Source organism: Heliangelus exortis, chromosome 1 (assembly GCF_036169615.1).
Source record: "Heliangelus exortis chromosome 1, bHelExo1.hap1, whole genome shotgun sequence".
Lineage (NCBI taxonomy): Eukaryota > Metazoa > Chordata > Aves > Apodiformes > Trochilidae > Heliangelus > Heliangelus exortis.
Genome location: NC_092422.1, coordinates 9,077,586 through 9,089,513, shown reverse-complemented (window position 1 = coordinate 9,089,513; position 11,928 = coordinate 9,077,586). Strand labels below are relative to the sequence as shown.

Genomic DNA, 11,928 nt, shown 5'->3' with positions numbered 1-11,928 from the left:
GCACTCCCAACTGACCAGTTAGCTAGGGTGAGTTTCAATTGTAAAAATACGGTTCCTTAGACAGCTAGTCAAGAAACTTGTTACCTCACCTGTAAAACTTCCTTCCTGGTAAGCCAAGAGGATCAATGAAAGCTCTTTCTAGAAGCATCAGCTGATCATTCATGATTCGCACTGCAACTGGACTGCAGAAAATGGAGACAGAGACATTTCACACCATGAGGAGACATGATTCCCCAGTTTCATTGAAACATTTTTTCTCTTTTTGGTCAGAAAAATAAATTCCAATGGTGGAATTTACATTTTGCAAAAAGTTGAGTTTTCGCATGTGGAGATATTCAATACATGTTATATTAATACACTAGGATTTCTGTGTTAGAAAACTCAGCTAAAAGATTTCACACTATGCAAAATAAAATGGGAGACTTTCTGAGACTGTTAGAATCATAGAATCATAGAATCATAGAATTGGCTGGGTTGGAAGGGACCTCAGAGATCATCAAGTCCTACCCTTGACCCACTGCTGCGGTTGCTAGACTATGGCACTGAGTGCCACATCCAGTCTCTTTTTAAATATCTCCAGGGACAGAGAGTCCACCACTTCACTGGGCAGCCCATTCCAATGTCTGATCACCCTCTCTGTAAAGAAATTCTTTCTAATATCTAACCTAAACTTCCCCTGGCACAACTTAAGACCATGCCCTCTTGTCTTGTTGAAAGTCGTCTGGGAAAAGGGCCCAACCTCCACCTGGCTACACCCTCCTTTCAGGGAGTTGTAGAGAGTGATGAGGTCTCCCCTGAGCCACCTCTTCTCCAGGCTGAACAGCCCCAGCTCCCTCAGCCTCTCTTCATAGGGTCTGTGCTCGAGTCCTTTCACCAGCCTGGTTGCCCTCCTTTGGACCTGCTCCAGGACCTCGATATCCTTCCTAAACTGAGGGGCCCAGAACTGGACACAGGACTCGAGGTGTGGCCTCACCAGCGCTGAGTACAAGGGCAGAATCACTTCCTTGGACCTGCTGGCCATGCTGTTCCTGATACAGGCCAGGATGCCATTGGCCTTCTTGGTCACCTGGGCACACTGTTGGCTCATGTTCAGCTTCCTGTCAATCCAAACTCTCAGGTCCCTCTCTGCCTGGCTGCTCTCAGCCACTCTGTCCCCAGCCTGTAGCGCTGCATGGGGTTGATGTGGCCAAAGTGCAGGACCCGGCACTTGGCCTTGTTGAACCTCATCCCATTGGAATCAGCCCAGCTCTCCAGTCTGTCCAGGTCCCTCTGCAGAGCCCTCCTGCCTTCCAACTGATCCACACTCCCCCCCAACTTAGTGTCGTCTGCAAATTTGCTGATGGTGGACTCAATCCCCTCATCTAAATCATCAATGAAGATATTAAATAGAACTGGGCCCAACACTGATCCCTGGGGGACACCACTAGTGACCGGCCGCCAACCGGATGCAGCCCCGTTCAGCACCACTCTCTGGGCCCGGCCCTCCAGCCAGTTCTTAACCCAGTGCAGGGTGCTCCTGTCCAAGCTGCGGGCTCCATTTGAACTCAAATGCACTGGAAAAATCCTAGTGAGAATTAAGTCAAGATGAAGAAATCCATATTTTGGCATCCACCCATGTCACAGTTTAACACTGGCCATGCAATTAAGCCGAGTAACAGATACTCTCTATTAATCCCCCAGCCCTCCCTGATAAAGAAAGGAGAGAGAATAAGGGAGAGAGACTTATGGGTTGGAAACTAAACTACACAGCCTTAATGAAACAGTAATGATAAAAAGGAAAAATTACTAAACATATACAAATATACAGGAAAATCAATACCACGTTCCTCTCCCCTTTTCCCCAATAACTCTCAAGTCACACCCAAGGCTGCAGGGCTGCCCTGGAAAACTCCAGGCTGGACTCCTGGGGTCAGCAGCAGTCAGGAGCTGGAGGCAGGAACACACAGATAAGGGCTGGCATGGATCAGGACCACAGGCAGAGGAATGGATGGAATCCTCCCAGGATCCCTCCAAAGGGATTCAGTTTTCTAATCACAAATACCTTGTGCCATAGAGGGTGGTTGGGGAGCACTTGGCCTCCAGTCAGATCACTCAGAATACATGGGAGTCCAATAGGTTTGCAAGCACCATATGGATACCTTAGACACTCTGAAGCACCATCCTATCTCCTTGATGTGTGCTGGAAGTACAAATTCTGGCATCACCTCTAACACTTGAGTGTAAATGCCTAAATACAGAGCTCAGTTCAACTTTCACTGCTATCTGCCTTTGCATGTATTAGAATGATTTTAGTGACAAGCTGACACTAGTAATAAAATCCACAACTGATACCATTAATCACAGAAAGCAGAATTCCTCCCAGCAGGTACTGCCTGTTGCAGAGTTCAAGGGCTCTAATCTTTGCTAATCAGAGAGAATCCTTGTGTAGTCATTGGTAAGAAAGAACTCCCACTCTAGGTACATAAGGCAGATATACATACGTATAGATATATATATATAAGTAAGAACAGGGTGGGGTTTTTTCACACTTACTCTTTTTTGTCAACTTGTTCAAGTCTCCTGTGAAATTCAGCAGCAGCCTTTGAAAAGTTCACCACAGCAGAAAAAAGAGGATCTGGAAAAGAAGGGACTTTGAGAGCAATGTATTTGTGAGCCCAATATACCTTTCAGTTGCCCACTTTAAAAACTACATTTGTTTTGCTGATATAATTGTATTAATTTTGTTGTCTTTCCATAATTCGTTTCCCTAGTGCAGACTTTAAAGAGCTTCACTGCCAGCAGTAAGAGACAAGGACCTTGTGCAATGACAGCAATAAAGCAGAATACTTGACAAGGCTTTCACAAGCAGATTCCCTCAGCCTGGCAAGGGAAAGAGTGGCTGGCATTGCAGATGGGGAACTCTGCAGTTTTCTTCTTAACAAAAGGGTGTACTGCAGCATTTAGGTATAAAAAGCCTGACTTACATAAAAAATAACAGCTTTTCCAACAATCTGTTGAAGCAGAGCAGGATCTGCCTCTTCGACTTTATATCCTATTCATTCATAACAGAAAAGTGTGATACAAATCTTGGGCTATATGAAAAGAAGTGTGGCCAGCAGGTCAAGGGAGGTGATTCTCCTCCTCTACTCTGCTCTGGTGAGACCCCACCTGGATTCCTGTGTCCAGTTCTGGAGTCTCCAACACATGAAGGACATGGAGCTGTTGGAGAAAATCTAGAGGAGTCATAAAGATGATCAGAGGGCTGAAGAACCTCTCCTGTGAGACCAGACTGAGAGGTTGTTCAGCCTAGAGAAAGCTCCACAGAGGTCTTTTAGTGACCTTCCAGTACCTGAAGCATGCCTACAGGAAAGCTGGGGAGGGATTTTTAAGAATGGGCTGGCATAACAGGATAAGGGGTAATGACCTTAAACTGGAGGAACATAGAGTTAAGTTAGGCATTAGGAAGAAATTATGTAGTGTGAGGGTGGTAAGACACTGGAACAGGCATAAAAGACAAAACTGCCATGGAACATAGTGATAGAAAAGGTTTATTGAAGAAGCCAAGTCCTGTTCTTGCTCCCCACCTGCATTACAGCACTGGTGGTGTCCCTGCAGTGACCCTGCACACCATCCCACAGGGATGCTACTCAAATCCCAGGGTTTTGACTGCTGTGCCTGACCATGTCCAGGCAGGCTGGCAGGTAAGTCAGTTGTGTCCTGCTTTGTCCCTGGCAGTATTTCCAAGCCATGTGGAATAACTTAGCCAAAGAAGTTCCAGGCCTCTTCTTCAATGACAATACCAGAAGCCATCATTTTCCTGTAGAAGGTTCAACATAACACAGACCTGGGAAATTTTTCTATTACACAGCTGATTTTTGTAGAATAAACAAAAGGTGGATGTTACAAGAAGAACTTCTGGCCTTACCAAAATTCAAGTCAATTACAAAGAAGGAAGATTTACAACTACTACATTTTGCCCACAAGTCTCAGAAAATTGTGGATAGACCAGAGTATCCTCTCTTTGACAGTACAGGAATATAGAGCACAAGATTAGGTCAACTCCTGAATTCAGTCCTCTGTTGGCAGATGTGGTGTTTCACTGTAGATAAATTTATCACTCTATTTAGAGTGATAGGCTCACTGTACCCAGACTCCTTTTGAAAGCTGTTCAGCAGTCTCATTTGTGCATCTATTTCTAGTAAACTTATTTATTCATCACCATCCTACACTTGTTTGCTCTTGCATTAATACTTTTGTTTAGCTTACATAATTAGGGGCAAAGATTTTATGTATGCAACCTGTTTAGGGACTGCAGTATAATCAGACCCATGTCACCTTGTAAGGGTGAGAATTTACACTTGTCCACAACCCTGGCAATAGTTACAGGTTTGCCAGAGGGCAGAGCACTGCCCTGGTGACATCAAGCCTATATCATGGCAACTGATAGGATTTCAGAAACAGTAGAAGGGAATTTAAGAGAAAAAACAGAAAGGTCATCTGAAAATATGTAAGAGAATTTGTGCTTATTTTCATTAGCTATTCAGTACTTTCAGTGTTGGTTTTTCAAAAAAATATCCCAACATTTCTTTTTTTTTATGTCCCTGCAAACCTTAGATCCTGATAGCATATGAATACAAATATACATTTAATGAAAAAGGTTCTCAGCCTCCATTGTTGCACAGGAACAGATGAAATATGAATCAAAAAGCAAATCAAACCTTAATCTCTTACTATAGAGGATAATTATGTTAATTATTCAGGCTTAATTAACAATTTTCTGACTACAGTGCCGTCAATAGACAATTCTATGAAAACTCTGAGTGAAATGAATTTTAATTTTCACAGCATTGTAAAAACCAACCATTTTAATACAGTCTGGTGTAACAGAATAAATAAATCTAAAATTATAGTATTTTTCAAGGAATAATTTAAAACTGAACAGGCATCAGAGAAGAGTCTTTTCAGATTAGAAAACATACTTTGGAAAAAACCTGGTTAAGTGACACACCTACGAAGTTAATTAGGAGATAGTTAAGTGATACTCAGGGAGAAAAAAGCTGGAAGGAAAAATTGATTCTAGAATATAGGAACAAAAATGGATGCATTGGTCAGAGGGCAGTTTGGGCAACTACCAATCTTAAATGGCAAAGAATGAGAGCTGTAATAATGTTCATGTATTAAAATTGTTACAACACTCTCATCTAGACAACATTGTGTTAAACTTATGTTTAGAAAAATAAACGTTCCTGCAGAAACAGGAAAGTAAGGAATTCAGTTTCAGAGCCATTTCAGATATGAGCCCTTCCATAATTCTAAATAAGACACTTAAGAAATATTTTTGTAGTTCTTACTACTCACCAAATGATACTCTGTAAGTTTTCAGCTCTTCTTCACGTTTCTTGGCCAATTTATAAATCCTATTGCTGTATCTTTCTAAGGCTTCTCCATAATCTCTGCAGTCGAATGGAATGAGCTGGGAATCTGCCAGTTCATAAACCAGTTTCCCTCGTAACTGGGCAATTGTTAGCTGTTTCTTGAAGGTGGGGTCATAAAACTTTTCAACTAACTCAAAGGTCTCATACACAGTGTGATAAAGAGGATAATTGCTAAACTTGTCTGTTTTCTGAAAAAGAAGAAGTAAATCTGTCAGAGCCCTGTATTCTAACTGAAGTTAAGGGACATATTCATCACTTATCAACTGCAATGTTTTTGTGAAGTTTCCCAATAAAAAAAGCTATCATCTGCTACAAAACACAATTTACTACCTTTCCCTTTTTGTGTGTTGATTTTAAGAAACTAAAAGAACCTGAATCCATAGTCTGCCACTGCACATGTAAGCAAGCAGACTTCCCTTTTTATTGCCTTAATGATTGCCTTCATTAAAAGAAAAAAGTTTGGAGCTTTGGATAGCAGATGTCCTCAATCATGGACCCTTTTTATCTTGTGCAATTATTTCTGAGCACAATTTGTGTATTAAGGAAGCTACTAATAATATGGTGGAATGAAATACACATCTCCAACCAGATTTTATAAATATCTTTATGTGAACATCACTTCCTATAGGATATATGCATCTCTGTAACAGGCTTTAGTCTCAAAACATTTCTTTCTAAATAATAATTTAAAAATGACACAACTATAAAACCCAAGGATTCTTTGAAGTTTTTTTGTTAATTATGAATAAATTATTTTTTTTAATGACTGCTCAGCACTATCAAACTTCTTCAAGCAATCTGGAGGACTTACCCTATTTTTGGTATAACGGACTCTGCCTGCTGCAATTCCCAGTCTCTGAAAGTAAGCTTCAAAATCGCTGCCTGATCCCAGTTTGTTTATTCTACATGTAAAAAAGACAACATATTAATGAGAGCACTTACTTTATAGTACAGTAGTAATTTATGCAAAAATGTAGATTTTTCAAAAAAAGGAAATGGAGGTCAGTTCTTCTGGAGGGCACATCAGGGACACTAATAAGATCAGAGACTAGATGAGTGGCAAGCTTAATTACTCTAAATTGTTTTATTCCACCACAGTAATTCAGTGTTAAGTATTGCTAGGAAGATTTTTGAAATACAGCATTCTTGATTATGACATTGACAATATTTTCTTTTAAAATACAGACATTATGTGCAAGAGCCATAAAATTGTACCATCAGATGTGTCTCTGCAGTCTTAAAACATTATTCATCTATTTCCAAACTAAAATGATTGGAAGGCAATTTCTGTAAAGACAGATGTATTTATGTACTTAGCATATTCCACAGTAGAATCAAAACTGATAAATAATTTCCACTGAAGACGACACAATTTGCATTCACTACTGACAAGTAAATATTGCCATCTGCTGGGTCAGTGTGGCAAGACAGACAGAGGAAAAAAAAAGTATAATAAAGACAGGTACAATATTCTAAGTATTTTCAAATATTTATTGAAGTTTTATAATAATTTTTAGTTTTATATGTGTAGCCTGGTGAATGATTGGTCTTTCTCATCTAAAAACAAACAAAAAATTTCTTCTCTTAGCATGAATTTGTGCAAGAAACTATTTGTATCAACTGAAAATTATCAGATCTGGTAGCTTTTTCAAAAGGATTAAATCTTGGTGGGACTAATGAATCTAGCAACTCATCCTACCAGGGCAGGAAAGGTAGAGTAGTGCATACAGAACATTTTGGTCAAACAAAGGGGAATTCTATTTACATTGTGTGAGTAATGCCACATTATTAATTAGATTTAGCTCTCCAAGTCACGGGATCAGAGATCGTTTTGGTGTTTTAATATCTTCAGATGTGAATTTTTAATGCCTTCAGATACTGATTTTTAAAGGATGAGGCACATTTACACATTTACATCCATTGTATAATAAAATAATAAGCATCATGAGAGTTCCTTAATTACTACTTTAGGCAGTTTCAGTTGAGCATTTGCTTATCCTAGCAATTTTTGTATTATCTCATCTATTAGGGTGACTAAACCATATTTTGAACAATTTCCATGCCTTGCTCTTTTTTGATTGCTTTCCAAACATTGCTTTTCTGCTAATAGACACCTTTAAAACATGAGCTTTCATTTCACAGCAGGCTTAAGTGTCAAAATCATTAAAAAAGAATCATAAAATTTTATTTTACCTACTTTGAAGGATATTGCTAGAGAGTCACCTTGTACTAAAAGGTTTTGTATTGCTGTCATCAACAGCACATCTTGAAAAATTCTGGAGTGTAGCCATGCTATGATATGACAAAAACACTTAGGAAAGAAAAAACAGATTAACAACTTACCTGGGATAGCTATTATTTTCAGTTGCAGGATCTTTCTCAAGCCAACTGTCATAAAGAGACTTAGTTTCATAACCCTCATCAGGGCTTGAAATCTGGAGAGGAAAATACTATAAGCTCATTGGAAACACTTCTAACTCAATTCATCATCAAAGGAGACCTTTACACCTACTGATGTCATTCATAACCATCAGCATTGCTGCTTGCAGGGAATTACACACACACTCTTTACATTTGTTACATACATTTAGAGATCCCAGCCACTAAAAGCATCTCACAAGCACCCGGACCCAACCACAGAGAGTGGAAAAAAGCAGGTTAAATGTTGAAGGAGCTCATCCACTTCTGGGACAAGTGGGTCCTTGGGGTTTCTAAGACTTCTTACCACCAGGCATGTACACACACAAGCACATGTAACACTATGGAGCTCCTCCAGCATCCCTGATACCCCAGCTGCTTTCCTTTCAGAAGGCAAAGGGAAAGCTTTGCCCCACACAGCAGAAATATTCTCTCAACAGGCTGAATCCAAAATTTGACTGCTGTTTTCTATAGAAAAAGAAAAAATAATTATGCCAGGAAAAAGGGTAAAAAAAAAATCTTTATAGTACAGCAGTGTCAAGGGGACTCAGCCAAGACTGGAGCACCATTGTGTAAAACACTGTGTTCCTTATAAAAAAATGAAAAAGCTATGTAGCTAGAATGGGAAAGGTAAATATTAGTACAGCCAACATGCAGCCAGGAAAACTATGAAAGAGTATAATATCAGTTGATCAAAGCTCTTAGAAAATATGTGGCAGAGGCAAAAATAAACCAAGACTCTGAATTCGGTCTCCAAATACTTTTAAACAGTCTTTAAGAGACTTTAAATAACAGTTGTTCTGATGTGTGGAGGATTATTTTTTTTCCCCAAAAATACAAAGCCTAAATATTGATGGCTAAATACATGGTCCCACATTATTGTTGACACAAATTCTGCATTGACAAATATAAGACTCCAAAGAGTTCTGACCTCTGAGATTATGTGAGCAACTAGCAAAAAAAAATTAAAACTTTGTGAAGTAACAGCTTGACTGTTGTAATTTTCAGGTGACTTTGGCCAAATTCTAGGGCTATATTGAACATGGCACATTAATAAGAGCAGCCTAAACTCTGATATACAGGAGTAAAAGTACTACCTGTTCTGGAAGAGATTTTATTCTGACAGCTTTGGTGATATAAAAACCATTGGCCAGCCTTTTTATTACAACACTGAGAGCCTAGTAAAACACAGTATTTGCCCTGAATTAGATCCAAACCAAGAATCAGCAAAAGCTTACTTGCTACCTCAAGAGAAGATGCAGAGATCTTTAGGTCTAGATACAAAGTAAGAAGTGATGATCAGAACAGGGGAAATGGAGTTGGTACTATTGCAGGTGCTGGCTGGTGGTAACAAATTGTCTAAAACTTAGCCTTAAATCATAATCTAAAAGGACTTTCAACAGCTGAATGTCCCATCTGTATGCTGAGGACCACACTTAAATACAGAACTCCTTGAAAGTGAACATTTCATATGTGCACTACATGTGTTTGGTGGGGTTTTTTTGTGTGTGTGTGAGAACTGACATCACTAAAAAAACCAAGAAGAGCAAAGAGATATTGGATAGTTGGATGTTGAATAGACTCTAATATTGTCCTGGTTTGGGCCAGGATAAAGGTGATTTTCTGTCTTGTACTTTTGCTTTTAGCTAAGTCTCTTATAAGTAGTTGCACTTGCTGAAATTAACAGCAAGTTTCTCAGACAGTGTGTGTTTCTAGGACTGATAACACTTGATGTTTACAGTTACTGCTAGAGACTGGTGTGCAGATCCAAGGACACTGCTCAGCTCTGAGGAAAACATAAAGAGGTCCCACCTGCATCCCTCCTTTGGGGAGGAACGGACAAGATAGATGCCAGAATTGACCAAACAGAGTATTCCACCCCATATACGTCATCCTCAGTATAAATTTGAGGGATCACGAGGGCCAAGCCAGATTTCCAGCTTCCATCTGCCTGCCCTTCCTGCTTTTCCTGCTTCCATTCCTTCACCTGGCATCCTGGAAGGATCCCGTCCGTTTGCCTGCCTGTGCTCCTGATCCGTGCCAGCCCTTATCTGTGTGTTCCTGCCTCCAGTTCCCAACTGCTGCCGACTCCAGGAGTCCAGCCTGGACTTTCCCAGGGCTGCCCTGCAGCCTCGGTGGTGACGTGAGAGCTATTGGGGGAAAGGGGGGAGGAATGTGGTATCCCTTTTCTTGTATATTTGTATATATTTAGTAATTTTTCCTATTTATCATTACTGTTTCATTAAAGTTGTGTAGTTTAGTTTCCAACCCATAAGTCTCTCTCCCTTATTCTCTCTCCTTTCTTATCAGGGAGGAGAGAGAGATTAACAGAGAGCGTCTGTTACTTGGTTTAATTGCCGGGCCAGTAACAAATATGAACACAAATAACTTTCTCTGGGACATGTGTAATCTCCCACATATACACTCATGTTCTTTCCCTTGTTGGGATTTCTGAATTAAATTCAATCCCATGAAAAATTCTAATGCAAAGCATTGGGAACATTTTGGTTCCATTTATGCAGTTCCCAAGAATTAACTAGGACTCCTGAGGTGCACAGGACCTCTCACCATTCTTATTCAATAAACTAACAACCACAGTCACTGTTTCCCCCAGGGTGTAGATTGAATGCTAGGAAGAATTTCTTCATGAAAAGGGTTATCAGGCACTGTCACATTTTACCCACGGCAGTGGTGGAGTTACCACCATCCCTGGAGGTATTTATCATACTTAGGGATGTGTTTTAGGTAAGGACTTGTCAGTGTTAGATTAATAGTCAGACTCAATGATCCTGAAGGTCTTTTCCAACCAAGATAATTCTGTTATATGCAAAGACTTAATGAGCTGAAGCTTTGATGTGTACATCTAGCTTCCAAATGTCAGCCAAAAGAAATGACTGATAAAACAACAAAACTAAGAATATAATCACTCTACCTTGGTCTTTCTAGCCCTTGCAGAAATTAGGGTTTTTTTTTCAGGTTGGTGGAAAACACATACCTGATTAGCAAATGTAGATATTTTAGTCTCTAGTAATTTTTATAAAAGGCTACCTAAATGCATGCAAAGAAAAAAAAATAAAATGAAGAAACAAAATGAAACAGATCCCTCTGCGAAACAGAACTTTCCTGTTCCAGCTGTTGCTTTAGTTTCTGTTCCTTTTTTGCTAATCCAACTGACTGGAATTTTTATAGACCAGGAGAATAAAGATTCTTCAACCCTTAAATGAATTTTCTTCTGTGATGCTAGAAGCAGTGAGCCAAGTAAAAGATGTGCCACATTTCTATGGGGTCTGTCTGTATACATGTTTCTATGCCAACAATAGTGGTGCCCTAGCCAGAAGTGGTCCTTCAGCAAATATCCTTTGATATCTCTGACTTCACTCCAAGAGTCCATCAAAACATCTTTTCCCTTGGGAAAATTCAGCTATCTCTAAGTATGGTCTTGTAGTAGAGTTCAACAGAATGTAAGTTTTTATGGGAAGTTTTCAGAGCCTGTGATTTATGGACCACCTGAGGTCACTGGTATGTGAAACAAGGTTTGGTAATTAAAACTAAAATGTTGAATCACTGTAAAATTGAATCTTGATTTTATTTTTTTTAAAGATGAGTGGCATTCCCATGTTTAACAGCAAAAAAAAGAGGAAAACATTCCTCTAGAAAAATGTTGCAAGGAGTATCTCAAATTTATTTAGGAAGGCAACAATATAGAGTAAAAAGAAAAAAGATGAACAGAGACAATATGATACAACTGAGGAAAGCTGGGTACAGGAAGCAGAGAACAACAGAGAATGAGAAAGAATAAGAATGTTCTTACAGAATGTTCCACTCGTGGAACAACAGAAAAGAAAAAGTAGTTCTGGGCTTTGTTTATGGCAAGCTAACAAAAAAAACCAAAACACTGTTCCAACAGTGGCTTTAAGGATCTAAAGAAACACTGAGACTTCACAGACAACTCTTTACCTGAATATGTTTTACAAGTGGAGCTATGAAGAATATACATGGATAGAATGTACTTCTAGGAGCTTTTTAGCAGGAAGACAGAGTGGAAAGATGGAATAGTCACATTTCCTATTATTTAAATTATGCTTCTGCTGTTATA

The 11,928-nt window shown here is 39.4% G+C and overlaps 1 protein-coding gene across 3 annotated transcripts in view; it reads right to left on the bottom strand.

Annotated features, from left to right (window-relative positions):
* LOC139791288 (N-acetylated-alpha-linked acidic dipeptidase 2-like) overlaps window positions 1–11,928 on the bottom strand; it is a 35,130-nt gene that overhangs the window by 2,931 nt on the left and 20,271 nt on the right. For all 3 annotated transcript variants that reach the window (XM_071733360.1, XM_071733365.1, XM_071733375.1), the window contains 5 exons: window positions 7,758–7,849; window positions 6,226–6,316; window positions 5,338–5,602; window positions 2,533–2,614; window positions 90–182 (listed from right to left, as the gene is read on the bottom strand). In XM_071733360.1, coding sequence (XP_071589461.1) covers window positions 90–182; window positions 2,533–2,614; window positions 5,338–5,602; window positions 6,226–6,316; window positions 7,758–7,849 — 623 coding nt within the window. The remainder of the gene's footprint in view (window positions 1–89; window positions 183–2,532; window positions 2,615–5,337; window positions 5,603–6,225; window positions 6,317–7,757; window positions 7,850–11,928) is intronic.